This window comes from Pimephales promelas, chromosome 4 (genome assembly GCF_988280905.1).
Source record: "Pimephales promelas chromosome 4, fPimPro1.hap1.1, whole genome shotgun sequence".
Taxonomy (NCBI): Eukaryota; Metazoa; Chordata; class Actinopteri; order Cypriniformes; family Leuciscidae; genus Pimephales; species Pimephales promelas.
The window spans coordinates 4,035,584-4,060,886 of record NC_142772.1 but is presented as its reverse complement, the minus strand read 5'-3'; the positions used below and the strand labels follow the sequence as shown (position 1 = coordinate 4,060,886).

The 25,303-nt window shown below is 35.7% G+C and overlaps 2 protein-coding genes across 2 annotated transcripts in view; one reads left to right on the top strand and one right to left on the bottom strand.

Moving 5' to 3' along the window:
* Positions 1–25,303, bottom strand: part of eif4e1b (eukaryotic translation initiation factor 4E family member 1B) — a 41,949-nt gene that overhangs the window by 14,300 nt on the left and 2,346 nt on the right. The gene's annotated exons all lie outside the window — the stretch shown is intronic.
* On the top strand, positions 2,740–24,042 carry LOC120472308 (cationic amino acid transporter 2). Its single transcript, XM_039662445.2, has 12 exons — positions 2,740–2,827; positions 6,359–6,729; positions 8,427–8,582; positions 8,687–8,849; positions 10,960–11,096; positions 12,402–12,624; positions 14,074–14,210; positions 14,446–14,548; positions 16,780–16,904; positions 21,030–21,196; positions 22,490–22,598; positions 23,413–24,042. Exons 2-12 carry the CDS (start codon positions 6,360–6,362, stop codon positions 23,568–23,570), a joined length of 1,848 nt encoding a protein of 615 aa, XP_039518379.2. The 5' UTR covers positions 2,740–2,827; position 6,359; the 3' UTR covers positions 23,571–24,042.

The window sequence follows — 25,303 nt, the reverse complement described above, 5'->3', positions numbered from 1 at the left end:
TCCAACAAAAAATCGTATTTTTTCACAAAACAAATACACTCCTGTAAAAATACACAATATTACACAATATTACACAATATTAAACAAATACACAATATTACTCCTGCGGCATTGTGTGATAGATTCAGTATTCCTCAAAATGAATAAAAACTGGGAAATGCAAACCTGCAATAATTATATAGGCTACTTTATGTATTTAATCTCACTTTATTAACCAAAGTCTTTTCTGCTGACCTTTGATGATCCAGTTCAACCTTTCCGATAAGCAAAAATGCTTTGGATAATCATCAAAATTATGTTTAACTCTTTTTTTTTATAATCTGTCTTTAATTAATTCGTCTTTAATCCAGAATGGCAGCAGCGGGAAGGTTTGTTAGAGCTGCGTCCTCTACCGCAGTGTTTCCCAACCCTGTTCCTGGCGGCACACCAACACTGCGTGTTTTCATTGTCTCCCTAATCAAACACACCCGATTCAACCCATCAGCTCATTAACCCACCTGATTGATGATTGAGCTGATGAGTTGAATCAGGTGTGTTTGATAAGGGAGACAAAGAATACACGCAGTGTTGGTGTGCCGCCAGGAACAGGGTTGGGAAACACTATCTCAAGACAGCCCGATCTCATGAAAGTTCGTGTCTATGGCACGAATGTCATTTCTCGTGGCATTTATACGCCAAAAACAGTTTTTGCGTGTATTTGGCACGCGATTTTCGCGTACATACGATACGCACTTTTTTGCGTATAATACGCACCAACTCCCCACCCCCCTCCCCCCTAAACCTAACCCAGGGTTTTTTAGTGCGTACCATATACACGAAAAAAAACACTTTTGGCGAATAAATGCCACGAGAAATGACACTCGTGGTATAGATACGCATCTTCATGAGACTGTGTTGCTCAAGACCAATTCGTTCGAATTCGCCGAATGATTAAAAAGTGGCTAATTCGTAAAAATTCATTCGACCTCACTCGTACGAATTAATACGATTTTGCTAATTCGTACATATTTTACGAATTGGCCAATTCGTATGAATTCGTACGAATGACCTACCCCTTACCCCGCCCCTAAACCTAACCATCACGTGGGTTTACACAAACCGTACGAATTAGTACTAGTGAGGTCGTACGAATTATTACGAATTAGCCACTTTTTAATCATGCGTCGAATTCGTACGAATTGGTCGTGAGATCGGGTTGTTCCTGGCGGCACACCAACACTGCGTGTTTTCTTTGTCTCCCTAATCAAACACACCCGATTCAACCCATCAGCTCATTAACCCACCTGATTGATGATTGAGCTGATGGGTTGAATCGTGTGTTCGATAAGGGAGACAAAGAATACACGCAGTGTTGGTGTGCCGCCAGGAACAGGGTTGGTGAAACACTGCTGTACATACTTTGCATTTCCTTCAGCCTGAGACTTATTCGGTGTGAAAGGTCCGTTACAGTTGCCAAAATAGAACTTGTTATTAGAATGTTATTAAAAGAAAAAAACAAGCCCAGCCCAGGTGAGATAAGGTAATGCTAATGTAATTTATCACATAACTTTATTACATACGACACGCGTGAGAGTTTACACCAAGACAAATTCCTAGTGTATATAAACATACTTGGCAAATAAAGATTATTCTGATTCTGAACTTATTTATTTAGTACGTAAAGTATTAAGTAACGTTATTAAGTCCACAACGCCATAGTTACTTTCTTTTTGTTTTGTTTTTTTTACGAGTTAAAGTTGCCATGACATACTGATCACATATTTATTTTACAGTTAGTAATTTTTACAGTGACCTAATACAGGGGAAAAGTGTATTTTTTGTCAATTATACAGCAATTTAGCCAGTATAATACTGTAATTTTTTTTTTACTAAATGACTAGATTTTGTGAATTCAACCCATGTTTTGGTCAAATATGAACCAGCTAAACAATTGATTTACATTTTTTTTATAAAATTTTGGTTGGGTTTGTATGTATTTGATCCAAACATGGGTTGAAATGTGTAAAATACTGTTTATAATTGTTGCATACGTGTGCTGAAGTTTTTCTTTTTGCTGTAGATATTGAGTTAAAGTTGCCATGACATACTGATCATATATTTCTTTTACAGTTAGTAATTTTTACAGTGACCTAATACAGGGGGAAAGTGTATTTATTGTGAATTATACAGCAATTGAGCCAGTATAATACTGTAATTTTTTTTTACTAAATCACTAGATTTTGTGAATTCAACCCATGTTTTGGTCAAATATGAACCAACCAAACAATTGATTTACATTTTTTTTTATTAAATTTTGGTTGGGTTTGTTTGTATTTGATCCAAACATGAAATGTGTAAAATACTGTTTATAATTGTTGCATATGTGTGCTGAAGTTTTTCTTTTTGCTGTAGATATTGTTTTGTTTTTTTGTTTTTTGCAAGGGGATTTTTTTGGCATCACAAGTTATTTCTGAAAATGCTCCAGTAAGCACTTTAGTTCATTCAGCAACATAATAACGGTTGCTGTTTCCCTCCCCCCAATATTCATGTTTTTGATTTGACAACTTTCATAAAATCATATACACTCCACACTTTTAGAGTTCCTTTGTTAAATACCTTATGTCAGGCTTACAAGTGGAAAATTCAATTTTTTCAAGTGTACATCTCCTCTTCAGAAATCACACATTTCTTCTAAATGTAACAGAGTCTGTCAAAAATGACACGTGAAGTTTTGTACACGTGACGTGAGATTGGACAGGAGGGGCTCTGATATGGACTGTGCCTAGAAACCCTGTGCTGTGAGGCAACACTCACACCTTCACACACTGCTCGGGATCTACACATGCAGGTGAGAGACTTCACTACTGATGCTAAAGTGAACATTCAGTTAATTATTCAGTTGTATATGCTTCAGTCAAAGATAGTTTAAGGAGACACTGTGTTTTTGTTAAAGATACAAATTAAGTGCATAATTTCTGTAAAATTCCTCAACTAAAATGATTTTTGAAAAAGAGCCTTTACAAAAAAGGGGAGATTTTAAGATTGACATGTTGTTGCACTCTAAAAACTGCTGGGTTGTTTCAGCCCAACTTTGGGTCAAACATGAATAAACCCAGCCGTTGGGTTCGATTTTTACATTACATTTTTAACCCAATGTTTGGGTTTATACATATCTGACCCAAAGTTGGGTTACTTTGCTGAGTTTACAAGTTCCTATTTTATTGATGCACATATTGTCCATTAGTCATTTTAAGCGGACATCATAAGAGTATTGACCAGATATTACGTGCTTAGAATGGAAGACTTGAGATAAGTAATATGACTTCTGAACATTAAAAATCAGATGTTTATAATGTAAACTATTAAATATCAAGTGAACCAGTTTTTAGACATTATATGCTCAAAAATGATCAACCTCTTTTCCGAATGAAATTATATTGAAGCGTTTTGTTCCATACGTCTTTAATTTATATTTGAAATATGTATTGTCATTGTCATTGTTTTCTTCACTTTTTTGTCAATCTCGTTTTTATTTTCTTAATGGTTTACACTTTTTTCTAAGTGGTTTGTGCTCTGACCTATAAAGTACACTGTAAAAAAAATATTTTAAAGATTTGTTATTACAACATTTTTTCTTTTGTCAAATCAACTTAGATAATTTATTTAGTTGAGATAACTTAATATTTTGAGTTTCTGATGATTAAATTAATCTCCTTCATTGTATCAAGTCACTTTTTCCAGTTCAATCAACTTAAAATTTTAAGGCAACCATGCAGGTTACTTAGTTTTTTAAGTTAAACCAACAGTTTTTTTTACAGTGTACTTTGATCTGCATTTTATGAATGATGGTATACATTTTTTATTATTCATTATTTCCTGATAATGGACGCACTGTAAGTCTTCCTCAAATTAATGGAAAAAGAAAACTGACTGAAAATTAACTTTCACTGTCAGTGTCCCAGGAGGGCACTTGGAGTGCTTTTTTATTGCCTTTTCCCCATTACAAATTTTAGTAATCATCATAAATTTGAAGCTTAAACCCTCAAAATTCATAATTTTGATGATTATGGCTTACGAAAACCCTAACGAAAACCATAAATTCAAAATTAGAATATTGTGAAAAGTTTTTCAGCTGTAAGCCATAATCATCAAAAATATAACAAATAAAGGCTTGAAATATATCACTTTGCATGTAATGAGTCTAATACATTAGTTTCACCTTTTAAGTTGATTTACTGAAATTTTTTAGAGTTTCAACCTTTTAGCAGCTCAATTTTTGTGATATCAACTTCAAATTCGGAAACTTGTTTAGACATAGGCCTATGGCTTTGCTTTTCTAGCAATTTTAGAGTCCAAATTATTTAGTGAAATAGATATATTGTATAAAATAAAAATCAGTACATTTGTTATAGTAAATTTACTTTCTTGTACTTAAATGTTTGCTTTCATTTCATAATTCTGAGGGCTTTAAAAAGGCATAATGAAGAAAACTGATCACGTTTCAACATTTAATTTGGACTAAGGGAAATTAGCTGATGGAAACTGAACTAAAATTAGTTCAAATGAATAATAAAAAAGATAAAATATGAATAAAACACTTACACTGTAATAAAATATGAGAAAAATGCTTAGTATATTTTAAGCTTCAATGTCCAACTTAACTAATCAAAATATTTGAAGTCAAGCAGGAACACATAATTTAAGTTGAAAAAACACATTACTTATTCTAATGTTGTAAAATTTTAAGTTGTGATAAGCAATCACAGCAATCAATTTTTACATGCAATCATTTAAGTCCTTTATGCTTTGCTTAAGTGGTTTATGGTCTGACCAATAAGTACTTTGAGCTGCAATTTATGTGCAAATAAAATTATTATCTCCTGATAACAGAAGCACGCTGTAAGTGTGACGTCTTAAGGCAAGGCATGTTGATTTGCTTTTAGTTCAGAATGAAGAAAAAACTGATCGTGTTTAAATATTATTTGTAATTTTAATATTTAAAGTGGTCTAAGGAAAATGAAAAATATCTTTCTTTAGGAAAATAGCCGGTATCACTTTATTTTACGACCCGCAAACAACTGCGTAATTACACAGAAATTACGGACTACATTTCTGTAATTATAACATACTTCCGTGTAGGTATAAGTGAACAATATGTTAAGTTTTGGGTAATAAAGGGGTAAAAGCAGATATACAAGCAAATTATTTATAATTTAATTATTTTAAAACTAACAGGTAGCCTACATATTCTGTTAATATATTCCAGGCAAAAATTGCACGTCTGTTGTATAGAAAATTATCATCACATTTCTGGCAAAATTATGTTCTTGTGCAATTTTACAGGGGAATTTTGACATCTGTGGGTTGAAAATTATATATATATATATATATATATATATATATATGGCTGTATGTAAGCACAGTATGATAAAAATGAATTTATTGACTTTTCTTACTAGATTTGTTAAGTCAACCCACAGATGTCAAGATTACCCTGTAAAATTGCAATAGAACATATTTTGCCAGAACTTTTGTACAATTTTTGCCTGTAATATATTAACAGAATAGGTACCTGTTAGTTTTAAAATAATTAAATTATAAATAATTAGCTTGTATAACTGTCACCCCTTTATTACCCAAAACTTAACATAAAGGTTCCCTTATACCTACATGGAGGTACTCTATAATTACAGAAACGTATACACCGTAATTTCGGTCCACTTACAAAGTTATCTGCAGGTTGTATATCTGCTCGTTACCTCTTTAGTACCCACAACTTAAAGGGATACTCCACTTTTTTGGGAAATAGGCTCATTTTACCACTCCCCCAGAGTTAAAAAGTTGGGTTTTACCATTTTCGGATGTATTCAGCCAATTTTTTTTATATATATTTAGAAGAATATCAGTAACAAGACAGTTTCTGGTCTCATTGACTTCCATAGTACAGTATATTTTTTCCCTACTATGGAAGTCAATGAGACCAGAAACTGTCTGGTTACTGATATTCTTCTAAATATATTAAAAAAAATTGGCTGAATGGATTTGAAAACGGTAAAACTCAACTGTTTAACTCTGGGGGAGTGGTAAAATGAGCCTATTTCACCCAAAAAAAGTGGAGTATCCCTTTAACATATTGCTCCCTTATACCTAAATGGAAGTACCCTATAATTACAGAAACATATACCTTAATTTCGGTGTACTTACACAGATGTTTGCGGGTCATAAAATAAAGTGTTACCAAAAAGATTTACGAGTTAAAGTTCAACACAGTGCTGCTGAATTAGAGAATGCGTTTCTCATAAATACATCCGTCATTAACATAATTCTAAAGAATGATAGACGTGCTGCATTACATAATCACCTATATTATTTGTCTCAGGATGTCCTGTAACAAGGTGCTGTCCTTTCTGAAGAGCCTAACGAGGCGAAAGCCACTGGAGCCCGATGGGGAAGAGTCCAACTTTAAGCGTTGCTTAACCACACTCGACCTAGTGGCCCTTGGGGTGGGAAGTACACTCGGGGCCGGGGTGTATGTCCTTTCTGGAGAGGTAGCCAGAACAGTGTCTGGGCCCAGCATCATTGTGTCATTCTTCATCGCGGCAGTGGCGTCTGTGTTTGCGGGCTTGTGCTATGCGGAGTTCGGCGCCCGGGTTCCCAAGACCGGCTCTGCCTATCTGTACAGCTACGTCACCGTCGGAGAAGTGTGGGCCTTCATCACCGGCTGGAACTTACTGCTGTCGTACATCATAGGCAAGAACAAACATTATATGACCAACATTCATTGACCACGGATTGTTCAAAATTAAAAGCCTACTGACTTTATTTCTCAGAATTGTGAGATATAAAGTCAGAATTGCCTGAAATAAAGCCTCAGTCGCATGTTCTAAAGACAGAATTGCGTGAAATAAAGTCGCAATTGTGTGCTATAAAATGAGAATTCTGACTTTTTTCTCGCAATTCTGAATGTATAACATAAAATTGCGAGTTTATATCTCCCATTGCGAGTTATAAAGTCAAATTCTAAGGGGGAAAAAATCTGGCTAGTAGCTACTTGTTTTTTAACCTCAGAATAGTTCAATATCTCACAATTCTAACTTTATAACACGCAATTGCGCCTTTATATTCTCCCAATATGCGTATTATAAAGTCAGAATTTCAAGTAGCCTCGCAATTGCTAGTTTTTATATCTCATAATTCTGACTTACACGCAATTGCGACTTTATATCACGCAAATCTGACTTGATAACACACATTTGCGACTTTATATCACGAAAGTCTGACTTTATAACCTGCAATTGCGACTTTATATAAATTCTGAGATAAAAAGTCTGACTAGTAGTGAGATAAAAAGTCGCAATTACCTTTTTTATTTCTCACTCTGTGGCGAAAACAAGCTTCCAGACATGTCTCACTGAACAGCAAATTAAGAGGAACATGTAGGCTTTTATTTAGTTTTTTTCCTACATCTGACAAGATTTATTTTCCTGATGCTGTTATTATTTTAGCATTTTCCTTTGAAATGTTTACTGGTAGGCTATTTTAAGAGTGGTATCTTACATATCACTTAAGATCAATGCATGCGAATTGTAATCCTGAGATCGGCACTGCACATGCGTATATGATAACACAGTCTCATCCCAAAAAGTCATATAACTGAAGTTTTGGGACGTATTTTGACCATACGTCAATATCCGCCTTTTGAGGGCCCCCTTAAACGTCGGTAGATGGCGATCCCGGGCCGTCATACAACTGACGCTTTACCTTTAACGTCAGTTAGGTGACGGGTTAGGTTTAGGGTTTAGGTTTAGGTCTGGGGTAGAGTTAGGATCCCATAACCTCATCTACCGACGTTTAAGGGGGCCCTAAAAAGGCGAATATTGACGTATGGTCAAAAGACGTCCCAAAACGTCAGTTATATGACGTCTTGGGATGAGACCGGGTTGTATATGACGTCACCAAAACACACCTCCATCCAATACGTATTGGACCATCCAGCTACGTCATCGAGCTACAGACTGCAGCGTTTTGTTTTGTTTGTTTTTTTGCTTGTTTTTGTTGTCTCCATTTTGTATATATTGCAATTCTGACTGTATATTGACTTTGTTGGTTAGAATAAAAAAAAACAAAAAAAAAACATCTTGTTCCGCTTTGATGAGATACAAGTTTCCAGCGTTGAAACACACAACCAAACCAATGTTCTTCCGCAAGACTCATCCTGGTACATAATGTGGCTTTAATATATTATGAGTATAATCACACACACACAAAAAAATAGACATATTGCAGAAGCATTTCCAACAGAATCATAAACACATTTATCGGGATATTATTACACTGACAAGATGTCATCATGGCTCACTGCATAGTTCTATCGCCTATAATAAACTTGCTTATCAAATGTCTGTAATTTGTACATTAATCGCTTGATCTGAATGACTTTATGACAGGCACATCCAGTGTTTCCAGAGCATGGAGTGGCACTTTCGATGACCTGATTGGAAATAAGATCGCCAATTATTTGAGTGCAAATGTACCAATGAATTTACCCGGCCTCGCTTCGTATCCAGACTTCTTTGCTGCTGGCCTTATAATGGTTTTGGCAGGCAAGTAAGATTTACAGTGTATTTGTTGTAGTGTCAATAAAAGGTCTATTGTAAAACAGTAATACAATTCAAAAAGAGAATTAACATTTGTTGTCATTTCTCAGGTATCCTTGCATTTGGGGTGAAGGAGTCTGCCATTGTCAATAAGATCTTCACCGCTGTAAATATGGTAGTTCTGGTTTTTGTCATCATTTCTGGGTTCATCAAAGGAGACCTTGGAAATTGGCAGATAACACAGGGGGACATTTTGAACTACACAATAACTGCGTATGTTGCTTTATGAAATTTATAGAGCATTTGTGGTTATTGTAAAACTTAAAACTGCATGTTTTTTTTATAGTTTACACGACACCGTTTCCAACTAAAAATGGAAAATGATGTGTTTTGGCCATTCATTTACACTGTAAAAAAATATTGATGGTTTAACTTAAAAAAAGTAAGTAACCTGGTTGCCTTAAAATTTTAAGTTCAATGAACTGGAAAAAGTGAGTTAATACAATGAAGGAGATTAATTTAACCATCAGAAACTCAAAAGTATATGTTATCTGAACTAAATAAATTATTTAAGTTGATTTGACAAAAGAAAAGATGTTGTGATTACACTGTAAAAAAATATTGTTGGTTTCACTTAAAAAAGTACGGAGGCGTATTGCATTCACTTGAAGAAAAAAAATCTACTCTGTTTTTCTGAATGAACGAGTTAATTTTTCAGGAGAAAAAAAATTGCTCTGTTTTTCTGAATTAATGAGTTAATTTTTCATGAGAAACAAAAATTTTTCTCTGTTTTTCTGAATTAACGAGTTAATTTTTCATGAGAAAAATTTTTTTTGCTCTGTTTTTCTGAATTAATGAGTTAATTTTTCATGAGAAAAAAAAATGTTCTGTTTTTCTGAATTAACGAGTTCATTTTTCATGAGAAAATTTTTTTTGCTCTGTTTTTCTGAATTAATGACTTAATTTTTAATGGATTTTTTTTGCTCTGTTTTTCTGAATTAATGAGTTAATTTAGAAAAACAGCAAAAATAAATTTTCTCATGAAAAATTAACTCATTAATTCAGAAAAACAGAGCAAAAACTTTTTTTCTCATGAAAAATTGACTCGTTAATTCAGAAAAACAGAGCAATTTTTTTTTCTTTTGAAAAATTAACTCATTAATTCAGAAAAACAGAGTACATTTTTTTTCTTCAAGTGAATGCAATACGCCTCCGTAAAAAAGTAAGTAACCTGGGTTGCCTTAAAATTTTAAGTTGATTGAACTGGAAAAAGTGAGTTAATTCAATGAAGGAGATTAATTTAACCATCAGAAACTCAAAATAATAAGTTATCTCAACTAACTAAATAAATTATTATAAAGTTGATTTGACAAAAGAAAATATGTTGTGATAACAAATCTTGAAAATATTTTTTACAGTGTAGCAACATGACATCATGACTTTTGCGTAAATATACACGCCACTTTTCAAGTCAAGTGTACGCATTTTGAGCTATCCGCGTGTATGCGTGTATGTCTACGCCATTAAATGTCCGAGCGAAACGAAGCAAAATGTAGATCTACATCTGGGGATGCTATAGGGGAAGACTCATAAATGCTATTAACCCCAGTAACGGGTACACTCTAAAAATGCTGGGTTGTTTTAACCCAACTTTGGGTAAAATATGGAGAAACCCAAACGTTGGGTTAAAAATGTAATTAAAAAATGTAACCCAATGGCTGGGTATGTCCATATTTGACCCAAAGTTGGGTTAAAACAACCCAGCAATGTTTAGAGTGTAGGTTTAGGGACGGGGTTGGGGTACGTCATATATTTATATATACAGTAATGTAACGTTAACTCAACGGTGTTCATAAACACGCCGAAAAGCGATTTTGCATGTTGATAGCACGCCAAAAATGGAAATACGAATTGGCGTGTCATACAATTTACACAACAACTGCGTTTTTGGGGCCTGAAAATGGAATCGTTTGAAAACAAAAATGTTATCATCTTTGTGTCAACTACAAAAACGCGAATTTGTGAAAAGGTTGACGTCATGCGTATGCATTGTGTATTATGTGTGTAGTCATAGACGCAAAGTGTTTCTTTACAGTGACATCTACTGGCCTGGCAGCAGAATACAGCTTTTTTAATCATTTTCACAGATCCATTTGACAATCGTGCCGTCTATACGCGAAAAATACAAAGGAAAAACTTTTCCGCTTTTGGTACATCGTTGTCATGTAAACGTAACGTTACCCTCAGATCTGTGACTCTGCAAAAAATTTTAATTGAAAAAATGTAGAGCCTCTTTGATAACGTGGTTGCTTGTTTTTAGCCTACCACGCTATCTGCTACGTTGAAATATTTTTTAACAGTGCTTTTTTTTTTGTTTGTTTAGAAATCTTTCAGTTTCAAATGAAACTTTATCCAGTTTTGGAGCTGGAGGATTCTTTCCCTTCGGTTTTGAGGGAACGTTTGCTGGAGCCGCAACCTGTTTCTATGCCTTTGTGGGATTTGACTGCATTGCAACCACAGGTAACTACTTCATTACGAGTGCAATAGTCTGGTTCCGGAAGAAAAACCTCCATTAACTTTCTCCATAGGGAAATTGATTTTTAACAAAACCTTTAAAGACATCCCTAATGTGAGAACTGAGGTTGTTAATCGATGCTATATGCTTTTTCTGAAGCCATCAGGTCATATTATTTCAAAATGATAACAGTTGAATTTGAGGTAAAACAAAAAGTACATTACCAATGATGCTGTACAGAAATTTGCACAAATCAAAGAGTCACAGGGAGCAAATGACGTAATTGAGTTTGTCTCGCTTTATATGCTCTCAAAATACTTCAATATTCGTATTTCTATGCATATTTTGCAATAAACCTAAATATAGCTATAATTTCTTTAGATGAAATCAACATTATTTTAGCCCCTCTCACACTGCACACTGAATGGCCACTCCCTAAAATAAACATCCTGACATTAGAGGGTTGTTATTTAAAAATATCTGAATAGTATATTTTATGCACAGCCATCATTTGTAGTATAGCCTATTCACAAACTGTTTGCTCAAGCGTTTACTGTGTAACTGCTCCAGCCAAGGTCTGAACCTCCCCTGAATCATCACGCTTATTTATTTGTGGAATGCTAACTGAATTTGTAAGTCAGCAACACTGTTTAATTGTTAATATTATATTTTATTCTGGTGCGCTTAACTCAGAGTTATCGCTTTCTCAGAGTTTAGGCTCCTGTGTTATAGTAGCATAGGCTATTCAGCAACTCAAGCAATTCAGAAGCTTTGTTGTGGAGAGGAAGGTATGGCAATTTGGACAATCCCTGGATAAAATTTTTACATATGAATAACTTATTATTGATATTTTGGTCTGTTTTTTTTAAATGGTTCAATAATTGCAATTTAATTGAACATTAAACACAATTACGCACTACCAAGTCTCCCCCTTTTCTAATTTTCTTAAAAACACATAAATAACACTTAATTTTAACATGTATTCTCTCTTAATTCAACCATATGCAAAGCACGCTGGGAACTAACAAGCACCGCCCAGTTTCAGTTAATGCAACACAAATCATTCATGTAATCCAACACAAAAGAATTAAGTAAACTTAAATGTTACATATATTTGAGCAGATTGAACACAACCAAATTAAGTTTGAACTAAATGTACAGCGATTGTGTTGCATAAGCAAATTTTTTTACTTAAGCAATTTGAACAAGCAGCAAAATTCATTTCTTTAGTGTAGGCCTATATATTCATATTCAATTTACTTGTCTAAATGTTATACTTGTATTTAAAATCTCTGTCTCCTGTCATCTAGGTGAGGAGGTCCGAAACCCTCAGAAGTCCATCCCTATAGGAATTGTGGCTTCTCTTCTCATCTGCTTCTTGGCTTATTTCGGAGTTTCGGCTGCTCTCACCCTCATGATGCCTTACTACCAACTAAATGTTCAGAGTCCCTTACCCGCAGCCTTCACTTATGTGGGCTGGGATCCTGCAAAGTATGCTGTGGCCGTTGGATCTTTGTGTGCTCTCTCAACAAGGTAAAGCATCACATATAGCCTATAAAGCACATAGTACACTAGACTCTAAAACACAGCATTGCATGATTAGTAGAAGATACTACAGTAAATGCTCATGAACTAAAAAGGAAAGTGTGTACATCGGTTTGGTAAAATTAGCATCATAAAGTCAAAGTTCACAAAAACTTTTGCTGATAATTTTCTCCCCCCCGTGTCATCCAATATGTCCATGTCTTTCTTTCTTCAGTCGAAAAGAAATTAAGGTTTTTGATGAAAACATTCCAGGATTTTTCTCCATATAATGGACTTCATTGGGGACCAAACGATTCAAGGTCCAAATGAGAGTTTCAGTGCAGCTTCAAAGGGCTTTAAACGACACCAGACGATGAATAAGGGTCTTATTAAGTCGAAAAAAGATTTGTTCATTTTGATGAACGAGTTCGAAGAGGAGAGTCACGAACGCGCATCACAGAACAGAGCAAGGCGAGCATTTGAGCTTATAAAACTTAAAGTTTTGTATTTATTTTTGAAATGAGCAATCGTTTTGCTAGATAAGACCCTTATTCATCGTCTGGAATCGTTTAAAGCCCTTTGAACAGTTTGCAGTTTGCACTGAAAGTGTCTTTTGGACCTTGAACCGTTTGGTTCCCATTGAAGTCCATTATATGGAGAAAAATCCTGGAATGTTTTCATCAGAAACCTTAATTTCTTTTCGACTGAGGAAAGAAAGACGTGGACATCTTGGATGACATGGGGGTGAGTAAATTATCAGCAAAAGTTTTTTTTTTTTTTAAAGTGAACTACTCCTTTAAGGATGACAAGTTGATTGTTTAATACCTGTGTTTGAAATCCAAGTTCATCAGGTTCTTTATATGTTTTTTACAACTTAGTTATTACTAGTATAAATGTAAATATAAATAAAACTCGCCATGAAATGGAAGGTGCCATAGTTTTCTCTTCCCTATTGTCACGTATACACGAGTGAAACGGCTTCTTGAACAACAAAAAATGTAGGGCGGGACTTGATATGTTTCCATTGGGAATTGATTAGATGGTGTGAGTGACAGGTACGCCACATCATCAGAGAAGAGGTCACTGCGAGAGGGAGGGAAAGTTATTTTGATTAAAGATTATGAGGTCAATTAAGAAATGAATGATGAATTTATAATAAATACTGCAATATTACATAAAAAAACCAAGAATAGTCTATTTTGGTTTCATGGTGACTTTATGCCCCTTTACAAAATCCAGATTTTTTGGGAATAGGTTTTCATAGCTGAATGTTCAAAAGATTTCTCTCCCAGTCTGTCGGTAACGCTCTGTGTTCTGCGTTTCCTAAAGCCAAATATGCTTGCAAGTTCCGTACGTTATCAATAGAGTTCAATGGAAATTGCGATCATAGTTGGCCAACGATGCTTTTGGGAAAAACCCCTGTTTAGTTACCATGCACTGTTCTTTACTGTTCAACAGCCTGCTGGGATCCATGTTTCCTATGCCCCGTGTGCTGTTTGCTATGGCCAGAGATGGGCTGCTCTTCAAACCACTGAGTAAAATGAGTGCCAGACAGAGCCCTGTCATCGCCACACTCGTTTCTGGAGTAGTAGCAGGTAATTCTGATCGAGAACACACACGTTACAGTAAAAGTAACTAATCTAAGTGACATATACTGTACCTTAGCTTCATACCAAAAACATATTTAGGGCCTTGTAGCTAAAAAGGCATGAAGGGCTGTCCCAAAGCTCACTGAAGTTGAATACTTAGATAGAACAACAAAAAAATATTGTTTTGTTAACTATAGTACATGCAAATGAAATTCTAAGAGTGAACTATTTGTGATTTTAGCAATAATGGCGCTGGTGTTTGACCTGAAGGCTCTTGTAGACATGATGTCTATTGGAACGCTCTTTGCCTACACCCTCGTGGCCATCTGCATCTTAATTCTTCGGTAAGACGCAGATAAATATACATATAATAGAAAGAATAATCTATATTATAGATTTTACAATTGTTTTTGCCCCCTGAAGTCACAAAGCACACAGAAAATACATTCACACTGAAATCTAATGCTACCTTAACCCTGTAAATCCTGTTTTTTTTTTCGAAAGGTTATTGAAACTTTTAGACATTAAAAATCTTTTAAAAAGTTTGCATATTTGTTTTTTTGTTGATGCATCAGGCTTTTATGGCTCATATAGTGTGAATATTGAGCTCACAAAGAGGAAAAAGACTCCTCGATTTTATTCAGAGGACCAAACTGAACAAAAAATATACAATTTGGTGTAGTTGCTGATATTTATATGGATAAAAGATAAAATTCTGATAGCTTCACTGAGCATGTTTACGTGCACAACAATACGCTGATAACTCCCCAAAATAAGCTTATTAAAATAGCCTTTTGTCCAGGTTTACATGCAAACTACCCAGGCATTAAAAATAACTTTTGCTGATACTTTACTCACCCCCATGTCATTCAAGATATCCATGTCGTTTTTTCTTCAGTCGAAAAGAAATTAACGATTTAAATCCAGGATTTTTCTCCATATAATGGACTTCAATGGGAACCAAACGGTTCAAGGTGCAAAAGACAGTTTCAGTGCAAACTGTTCAAAGGGCTTTAAACGATTCCAGACGATGAATAAGGGTCTTATCAAGTGAAACGACCGCTCATGTAAAAAATAAATAACAAAGTTTAAGTTTTATAAGCTCAAATGCTCGCCTTGCTCTGTTCTGTGATGCGTGTTTGTGACTCTCCTGTTCAAACCGTTTATCAAAATGAACGAATCTTTTTTCGTGTCATTTGGTTCATTCAACGAACGAAATGAACGAGTTGACTCTGGAAAAGATTTGTTCATTTTGATGAACGAGTTCGAAGAGGAGTCACGAACGCGCATCACAGAACAGAGCAAGGCGACCATTTGTGCTTATAAAACTTAAACTTTTGTATTTATTTTTGAAATGACTGATCGTTTCGTTAGATAAGACCCTTATTCATCGTCTGGAATCGTTTAAAGCCCTTTGAACAGTTTGCACTGAAACTGTGTTTTGGACCTTGAACCGTTTGGTCCCCATTGAAGTCCATTATATGGAGAAAAATCCTGGAATGTTTTCATCAAAAACCTTAATTTCTTTTCGACTGAAGAAAGAAAGACATGGACATCTTGGATGACATGGAGGTGAGTAAATTATCAGCAAACGTCACACGTAGGCTCACTATTGGCCGACACTGGTCATGTGTGTGATGCGTGTGGCGTACGATAACAGAAGCTTACGCTACTAAACTAGTAACCTGACTCGAGGCAGAGAGAGAAGTAAATGAATAGTTGAAATAAAGACGTTATTTTTGTTTTTTGCGCACAAAAAGTGTTCTCGTCGTTTGATAAACTTAAGATTGAGCCCCTGTAGTCACTTGGACTATTTTAACGAAGTCTTTAATGACTTTGAGGCCAGCAAGTTTCAATCCCTCAAGAAGCCTATGGACTAGAGTGATCCAGCTCTCAGATTTCATCAAAATTATATTAATTTGCGACGATGAATGAAAGTCTGATGGGGTTGGAACAAGTAAATACTGACAGAATTTTCATTTTTGGGTGAACTAACGCTTTAACTAATTAAACGACAGGTGACAGTAATCATTAACTAATTAGAAACCAAGGGTGAGGAGAACACTAAACTGAAAGGGAACCAAACACAATTAAACTAAATTACCTGCATAAAATGCATATAAATATCTGTTGTCACTCTATTCCCAATAATATGTCTTTGTTAGATTACATTAAATGCTTTGTTTTAGGATTAAAGCTACACTTTTATTTTGGGGGGCAAAACAGGTAATCCAATGCAATAAAATAATGATTAGGAGATAAATTATTATACAGTATGTAAACAAATATATATGTATATTGATACTGATGATGTATCTAAAAAATATGTGGAAAATCAAGTAAGCCTAAGTTGCTTTTGATGCTATTTACAATACACATTGATTTTAAACTCACATTAATGTTATATCGGGGATAAATAAAGTGAATAGTCTTATAATCAATAATTAGAATTTGCCTCAAAAACATTTTGGCATTGGTAGTGCTCAGTAAACCATTGCATAAGATCCAGAGCGAACACAACTATTCAGATTTATGTAAATTACTGGCAACAGTTAAAGTATTTTTGTCCATGCAGGTACCAGCCAGAGCAAACTGAGATCAGTGAGAAATCACAAGTCCAGAAGTGGAATCCTTTTCGCCCCCCTAAATATGCTTCTGCTTCAAGTTCTAAAGCTGTGTCTCTGCTGACCGTACTGAGCGGTGAGTTTCGGCTTTATATTTTCATGCTTGAATGTGTGCAGTGATAAGAAAGTGTACAAAGTAAGTGTAGCTAATACTTATTTCCATATTTCCTTCTCTCTTTCTCACATCAAACAAAGAGCAAAAGATGCACATTAGTGTTTAATTCATTCTGTATCTAGAAGTGTTATCATTGTTGTGCAATCACAATTTTTTACACACAATCACTTACACAAAATGAGTACAAACTAAATTCTTGAACAAAACCCTTGGAATTAATGAAAATTCCAAGCCTAAAGAAAATCACTAGTTTTCTGGTAATTAGGACTGTATAGTATCGTTCAACTTGTAAATACTATCATTCTGACATAATGCACCATAAATGCCCATTCACACCAAGGATGAAAACTATAACAATAAAGATATAGTTCTAAAAATCATTATAAATATATAAGAATAGCAGAGACCACACCACAACTAACCAGAGTCAGAAGCATGCCAACGCTATGGGCGCATCCCATTTGACTCATATAGTCTACTTTTCTTCTATGCCTTACAGCAAGGGAAGTCCCGGCTGCTTTATCTTCCTCCCTTGCGGGACAGGTGTAACATAGGTCAGTAAGAGCTGTGTGTGTAAACCTAACTCCCCTAATCTCAAGAGGAGCGCTAAAGGCTACGGTCTTTAAAGGGATATTTCAGGATTTAGCATTAAGCTTTGTATTAGGAGAAAACCTGTAGTATTTTCGAATTACCGTGCCACCCTCATATCCCCCTGAGACGAGAGATTTATGTATTTTTTTTGTCTGGAAAAAATCCTCCGATGACGCAAAAATCGTCATTTTGCGTCATTGGAGGATTTTTTGGCCAGAGGCTAAAGACTACAGTCAGTAGTCGGGTCTGTCCCGCATATCCTCAACCCGCCCATAGAGGGCGATCTCACTCACAGAATGAACACATAGTGTCAGTAGGGCTGTCGCGGTAACCGCAATATTGTAGTACCGCGCTTCTGACAAGTCAACCGCAGAGGATTGCACGTAACCGCAGCAACCGCGATATTCACGTTTTTTTTTATAAGGCTATACCCTTCTTGTTTTGAACTTAATGCATGTTTATTGAATGTTAAACAAGTTCGTAATGATAACAAGACTGTTTATCATGGTGATGTGTAGCCTACAGGCTTCACACAGACAGTGAATGATCGGCAGAGCGCGTGCGATTACCTGCGTCTGTCTTTGAAGTCGTGAAAAGCTTGTCGTGTCATAGGGAAGCGGAATATTTGTCGCATCATCATTTTAACGTTCTCGTCACGGGTATTTTCCCATAAATGCGCGTCAGCAGCAGCGCTGGTCTGCATCCCACAGCACAAGGAAGCCACGGGGAAATAAAATCAGTGAGTCACGCATTGAATCAATGCTATATTGGTCTCTAATAAGTGAAGCATCAGCTTCAGAGTTGCCCATGCGACGCATTGCTGCTCAGCTGAGCCTTGAAAAGTTGAACCTCAAAGTTCAAAATAATTAACATCTTGTTTCTTTACATCTCTTATAATGAATCAGCTTTTTTAAACGTGTTCATTAAATGAACGGTTCAATGACTCGCTCAAAGTCCGTTGTCATAACAATATGCGCGCTGAGTGAAAGTCTTTCAATGCGCATATACTGTGTAGACGCTGTTTAGTTTCGGTTACATTGGTTATGTCCTCGTTTTTGTCCACATCGGAAACTTTATTTATATAGCAACAAATACATATAAATTAAATAAATAAATAAATAAATGGCGGTAATGCCGCATATCGCGCTATTGAGCCACTCAACATTACCGCAAGGGAAATTCCACAACTGCGACAGCCCTAAGTGTCAGCCATCTTTGTTTGGAAGCTAAGCTCGCAGACGTGTTATATCTGTGAGAGATACGAGACCGGTGCGTCTCACAGGTGTCGCTCATCGGTAATCGCGCCGTTCTCCCGCGGCCCTCACTCGTCCCGCTCGCCACAGTAAACATGATGAACGGCGACTGTAGGACGCAAAAGCCCAATCCCGGACATTTTGGGCGATCTGGAAACACATTTTCGGGCAGACTCAACACGGAGACTCACTAGTAGCCTAGACTTGTTGTTTAACTACTGCGCTCTGTTACCGGTAGGCGTGGCCTCCTAGGGCAGCGAAGCAAGTGCATTCTTGGAGTTGCAGTCTTTCAACCACATAAGCCAAAAAAATTTCAGTTTTTTCTCAGTCTAGAAAGCTCCAAATGTAAAAATAATTTCACATTTCTTCTACATAAATGACCCCTTTTAAATACACATTCATCTTTCTAGAGGTGAGGTATCCCTTTAACGTCCTTGTTAGTCCACCGTGAGATGGGAGTGAAAGTTTACGCGGGTGAGTTTAACGGATGTAGGTCAGTAAGAGCTGTGTGTGTTTAAACCTCACTCCCCTGATCTCAAGAGGAGCACTGGCGCCTTCCTTTACTATTGCCACTCATCCAAGGAGGAGCATACATCCTTAACTTTTACTCAGGAAAGGGAGGCAAATGAGAGTAGGACATACAGTATGTAATAATTTTCTTCACTCATGCTCTAAACCAGTTCTCAAACCTGTCCTAGGGACCCCTCAACACTGCACGTTTTGCATGTCACCCTCACCTAACACACCTGATTCAACTTATCAGCTCATTAGTAGTCTTAAAGACTTGAATTGGGTGTGTCTGATGAGGAAGACACACAAAATGTGCAGTGGTGAGGGGTCCCGAGGACAGGTTTGACAACCACTACTCTAAACCCCATGGAAGCCAAAGGGGAGCTTATAGGCCTTAAAGGGTTAGTTCACCCAAAAATGAAAATTCTGTCAGTATTTACTCACCCTCATGTTGTTCCAACCCCGTAAGACCTTCGTTCATCTTCGGAACACAAATTAAGATATTTAAGATATTAAGATCGCTCCTGCATACAGTCCATATGGCTTCTTGAGGGACTGGCTCTTGCTGTCCCCGAAAAGTCATTAAAGACATCGTTAAAATAGTCCAAGTGACTACAGGGGCTCAATCTTAAGTTTATCAAACGACGAGAACACTTTTGTGCGCAAAAAAACAACAAAAATAACGACTTTATTTCAACTATTCACTTCCTTCTCCATGAGCCTGTAAGTCAGTTAACGTAGTGTGATTGCGTAGAGCTACGTCACACGTAGGCTCACTATTGGCCAACGCTGGTCATGTGTGTGTGATGCGTGTGACGTACAATAACAGAAGCTTACGCTATTAAACTAGTAACCTGACTCGCGCAGAGGGAGAAATAAACCAATAGTTGAAATAAAGTCGTTATTTTTGTTGTTTTTTTGCGCACAAAAGTGTTCTCGTCGTTTGATAAACTTCAGATTGAGCCCCTGTAGTCACTTGGACTATTTTAACGATGTCTTTAATGACTTTTCGGGGACAGCAAGAGCCAGTCCCTCAAGAAGCCATATGGACTGTATGCAGGAGCGATCTTAATATCTTAAATAGCTTAATTTGTGTTCCGAAGATGAACGAAGGTCTTACGGGGTTGGAACAACATGAGGGTGAGTAAATACTGACAGAATTTTCATTTTTGGGTGAACTAACCCTTTAAAGACCCCAAGGCACTCTGCATAACACCCGCCATAGCTAGTTCTTTGTCTTTTTCATTTAGTACTAAACAATAGTATGCAACAGATAACAAGGTAGGATGCCCGCAGGTAAACTTTAAGTACTTATTAACATTGTCGAACCAGGACTATTACCTTATACACTTCCGAAGGGGAGCATACATCCCTACTTCAAAACCCAACAGTAGTTGGGGAGGGAGGTAGACAAAGTGGAGGGAATCTATACTGCCTATAACTCTACATAACGCCGTTCAGCGGATGACATGTAACTCAGGCACCGGCGTCTGCCAATGATTATGCCTCAGACACCGGTTACACCTATAGCGTCAATACCATGACAAAGTGTCGAAGTACCACCTCGAAAGGGAACTGCAGCAAGCACTTGCAAAAAACAGACTATTATAGTTTTCATTTTAGTTATATGTTTAGTTATTGTTCTTGGTGTGAACAGGTCTTTAATTGTTGTGATTACTCAATGTTTCAATATTTCTACACTTCTTTTTTTTACTTTTAATGTTCTTTCTAGTTGTGTTAGCGGTTCTCCTGAGTGTGATCCTCACAAAAGCTGTACCAGCTGGTCTGATTGAGGAGTGGTGGATGATTCTGATAATCGTTTTGGTTTTGCTGGGTTTTGTCGGGATTATCATAATTATTTGGCTGCAGCCACAGAATGGGACCAAGGCTGCATTTATGGTAAGTTTTCACTGGGTAAAAAAGGCATCGACATTTCATTTTTTAAGTAATGCATAAATTAGATGTGCCTAGATATTGTTGCAGTGGTTCTCAACTGGTTTTGCTTCGGAATCCAGATTTTACATAAGAATTAAATTGCATTGTCACAGTTAATTAGTTAATAATTTAATTTCCTACCGTTTTTGAGAGAAATCTAGTAGCATGCTAATCTGCAGACGTGGGTTTTTCATGCGGAGAACTTTTAATGTTAATGACCAAAAGTTTCATACATTTTTTTTTACAATGCTGTTGCAAATTAAATATAATGTGGATAACATTAAAATATATATATATTTGCGTCAGGTTGATGAATTTCGACAGTCAATCACTGAATGAGTGAGTGAATGAATGAGAAGTGTCGTAAAATAAAACATACCTGTCACACAATCGTTTGTGACTTCTCTTATAAAATAGCATTTTATTTCAGTGCAAACTCTAAAAATAGATCAATCCAATACTAATGTTAGTAAGAGCAAACATGATAAAGATTAGCCAATGGGCTGTGAATTCATTCAATTCTAAACTATTTCCTCACAAAAGTGGTTTATTCAGTGTAGTGAAGCTTCTCCTCCATCGACATCTATTTAAAATAAAAACAAATACGGCCTCTGGTCTCACGTGTACAACAGCGTTAAGCTTTTTTTGGACTTTTTATCAGGGTTGCACTTGCAGATATGACATTTATGAAATAAAAAGGCCACAGGTTACTTAACAAGTTGACTAATATACTAAAACACATGTAATTTATTTGATTATAATTTTAACTGTAGCATGTTATTCAATATTACCTTTAAAGTTATTATATTTTAAGTCCACTAAAGTGCAACTTATCACAAATCACAAATATACTCAAATACAACAAGACATAACCTAACATGTTTAAATAGAAATTACATAAAAGTATCATTTCATTTACCATAAATGCTTATCAGGACTTTCAAAGACAACAGAACTATGAAATTACTGTACATATAAATATGCCCTTAAGTCCTCTGAGTGGGTCAAAAGTTCAATTAAAATTGTATTTAAGGATTTAATTGCATTTAAGTGTCCAAAAACATTACATCCAGCACGTACTTCAGTATATTCTTTTGAAGTATAATATTTCTGTAATAAGTCTTTTTAGAAGTATAAGCTAAAGTGTACTTTTTCATAAGGTTGACAAAAGAAATGTTGAGAACCACGGTTGTTAAGAACAGTTGTCATGGAAAGTTTTGAATTAGTCCTCAGAAACATTATCGCATTTTTCTGTAGGTTCCACTCCTGCCACTACTTCCTATTTTCAGTACATTCATCAATGTCTACTTGATGGTCCAGCTGGGAAGTGATACATGGATTCGCTATGCAGTGTGGATGGCAGTGGGTAAGACAACAGAGTCACACACACTGTCAGTTAAAGGAGTAGTTCACTTTAAAAAAAAACTTTTGCTGATAATTTACTCACCCCCATGTCATCCAAGATGTCCATGTCTTTCTTTCTTCAGTCGAAAAGAAATTAAGGTTTTTGATGAAAACATTCCAGGATTTTCTCCATATAATGGACTTCAATGGGAACCAAACGGTTCAAGGTCCAAAACACACTTTCAGTGCAGCTTCAAAGGGCTTTAAACGACGCCAGATGATGAATAAGAGTCTTATCTAGCGAAACGATCGCTCATTTAAAAAAATAAATAAAACTTTACGTTTTATAAGCACAAATGCTTGCCTTGCTCTGTTCTGTGATGCGCGTTCGTGACTCTCCTGTTCATCAAAATGAACAAATCTTTTTTCGAGTCATTTCGTTCGATGAATGAACCAAATGACTCGAAAAAAGATTTGTTCATTTTGTTCAGCCCTTTGAAGTTGCAATAAAACTGTCATTTGGACCTTGAACCGTTTGGTTCCCATTGAAGTGCATTATATGGAGAAAAATCCTGGAATGTTTTCATCAAAAACCTTCATTTCTTTAACTGAAGAAAGATGTGTACATCTTGGATGACATGGGGGTGAGTCAGCAATATAGTGTCTCTCTGTCTCTCTCTCTCTCTCTCTCTCTCTCTCTCTCTCTTTCTCTCTCTCTATATATATATATGTACTGTATGCTTATTTACAAATCTCCTAAAACTTTGAATATATTATAAATTGATGTGGATGTGTGTACTTGCTAAAGAATAATTATCGTTCCTAATGAAACATAGGCTTGCTCATCTACTTCTGTTATGGAATGCACTTCAGTGTACAGAAGAAACGAAATCAGTCTCCCAAACATCCCATCCCCGTTGAGACAAGTGATGCTATACTGGAGGACAAGCAAAGAAATGGATCCATTACATCGAACCTTCAAACCAAGTTTTAAAGCCAACATTAGTCTCGTTCTTTGCACTTGGGACAGGGAAACTGTATATTAGCGGTACGTTTTTTTTTTTGTACTGAAATTTTAATTAATATGAGGATGAATTTGTATCACAAATTATAAAACAAAATGTTGTACACAGATGATGACCGAGACGGAGTCAGTCTCTTTTTGATAAAAGTCTGAACCTATATTATATATTCGTATACATTCGTACAGCCCCAGTGTCAGTAGTTATTATTGCATTATATATTTATTGCTATTGTTAATCATAAAGCCTAGATAACAGAAAATATGGAAGCACTATGCATCAACCCATGACATTTCTCTTTCTTTGTCACCGCTGTTACGTTCAAAGTTTGGCTTTTGAAGATCAATTAAAAAATGTACATAAATGCCATTAGCTAACAAATATGTTTTGTACATGTAACATATGTCACAAGGACACTGTAAAATAAAGTGTTAGCAATTATTACTATGATTTTACTATGGTTGAACTATTGAGCTTGAAGTTGTGTAAGAGTAAAGACAATGAAATACTGAAAAAAGGCTGTAAGAGAGATGTCTTCATGTGTCTCTGCTGTGGTTGTGACCTGCCTAGCAAATAATCTTTTTCCAGGCCTCTGTTACGACTGGAATTTTTTAATATATATATATATATATATATACTGTTTATATACTGTATATATAAATAAACACACAAAATGATATCCAGTAGAGCCAGACCGATATATCGGCCGGCCGAAATTAGGCATTTTCCATAATATTGGTATCGGCAGTTATAAATGACAGATGAATGAATATTTAAAAAATAAAATAAAAACGGACGAAACACGCTTCAATCATCTCTCCTTGGCCTGTTATATTGAAAAAGTATGTTTTACAATTTGCAGTATGATGTTATTTATTGCTAAATTATGGCTCATCATAGACAAGCTAATGCCACTATCATCAGTGGAAGACCGCTAACGTTAACATTAATGAGCTTGGAAACCACAATTAACTTTTTCTGCCTAAATAAAGTAATGATTACTGTATTTATAACTAGCATATCTCTAGTTACAGTCCCTGCATTGTAAAATGTAAGTTATACTTGCGAGGAGTGAAAATTTAGACATAGAGAAAAAGTATCAAACGTATCTTGTGCAGAAAAGTTAGCTTTTCTTTTACACGTGTGTGAAATCCAACAATATTTAATACAAATAAATAAATAAATAATCGGCCGATATATCGGATTTTAAAACCCAAAAATATTTGTATCGGTATCGGCCTTCAAAATCCTTTATCGTCGGGCTCTAATATCCAGTGTTAAAGGAATAGTTCACAAAAAAAAGAAATTTACGTGAACTAACCCTTTAATCTCAATGAGACTTTTTCCAGATACACAATATAATACACATATATATATATATATATATATACATATATAAAAATACACAATATATACATATATTATATTTATTTGATCAAAAATATTGCTAGAGACAATTCAGTAGTCACTGTATTTGGATAAGGACATGCATCAGTGTGTATCTACACTCATTTGGAGTTTCTTCAGAGATTTGTAATGAGTAAGCATCGGTTGTAGTCTACTGATGGGGTACAGAGAATTGTACAATAGCCTATTGAAACAATAGCCTATTGATAGCGATGGCAAAACACCTTTTCGTTCCATGGAGCCTTTATTTTAAGAAGCAAATAGTAAAACGCCACTACTAGGAGAAATTAAGGTGAAA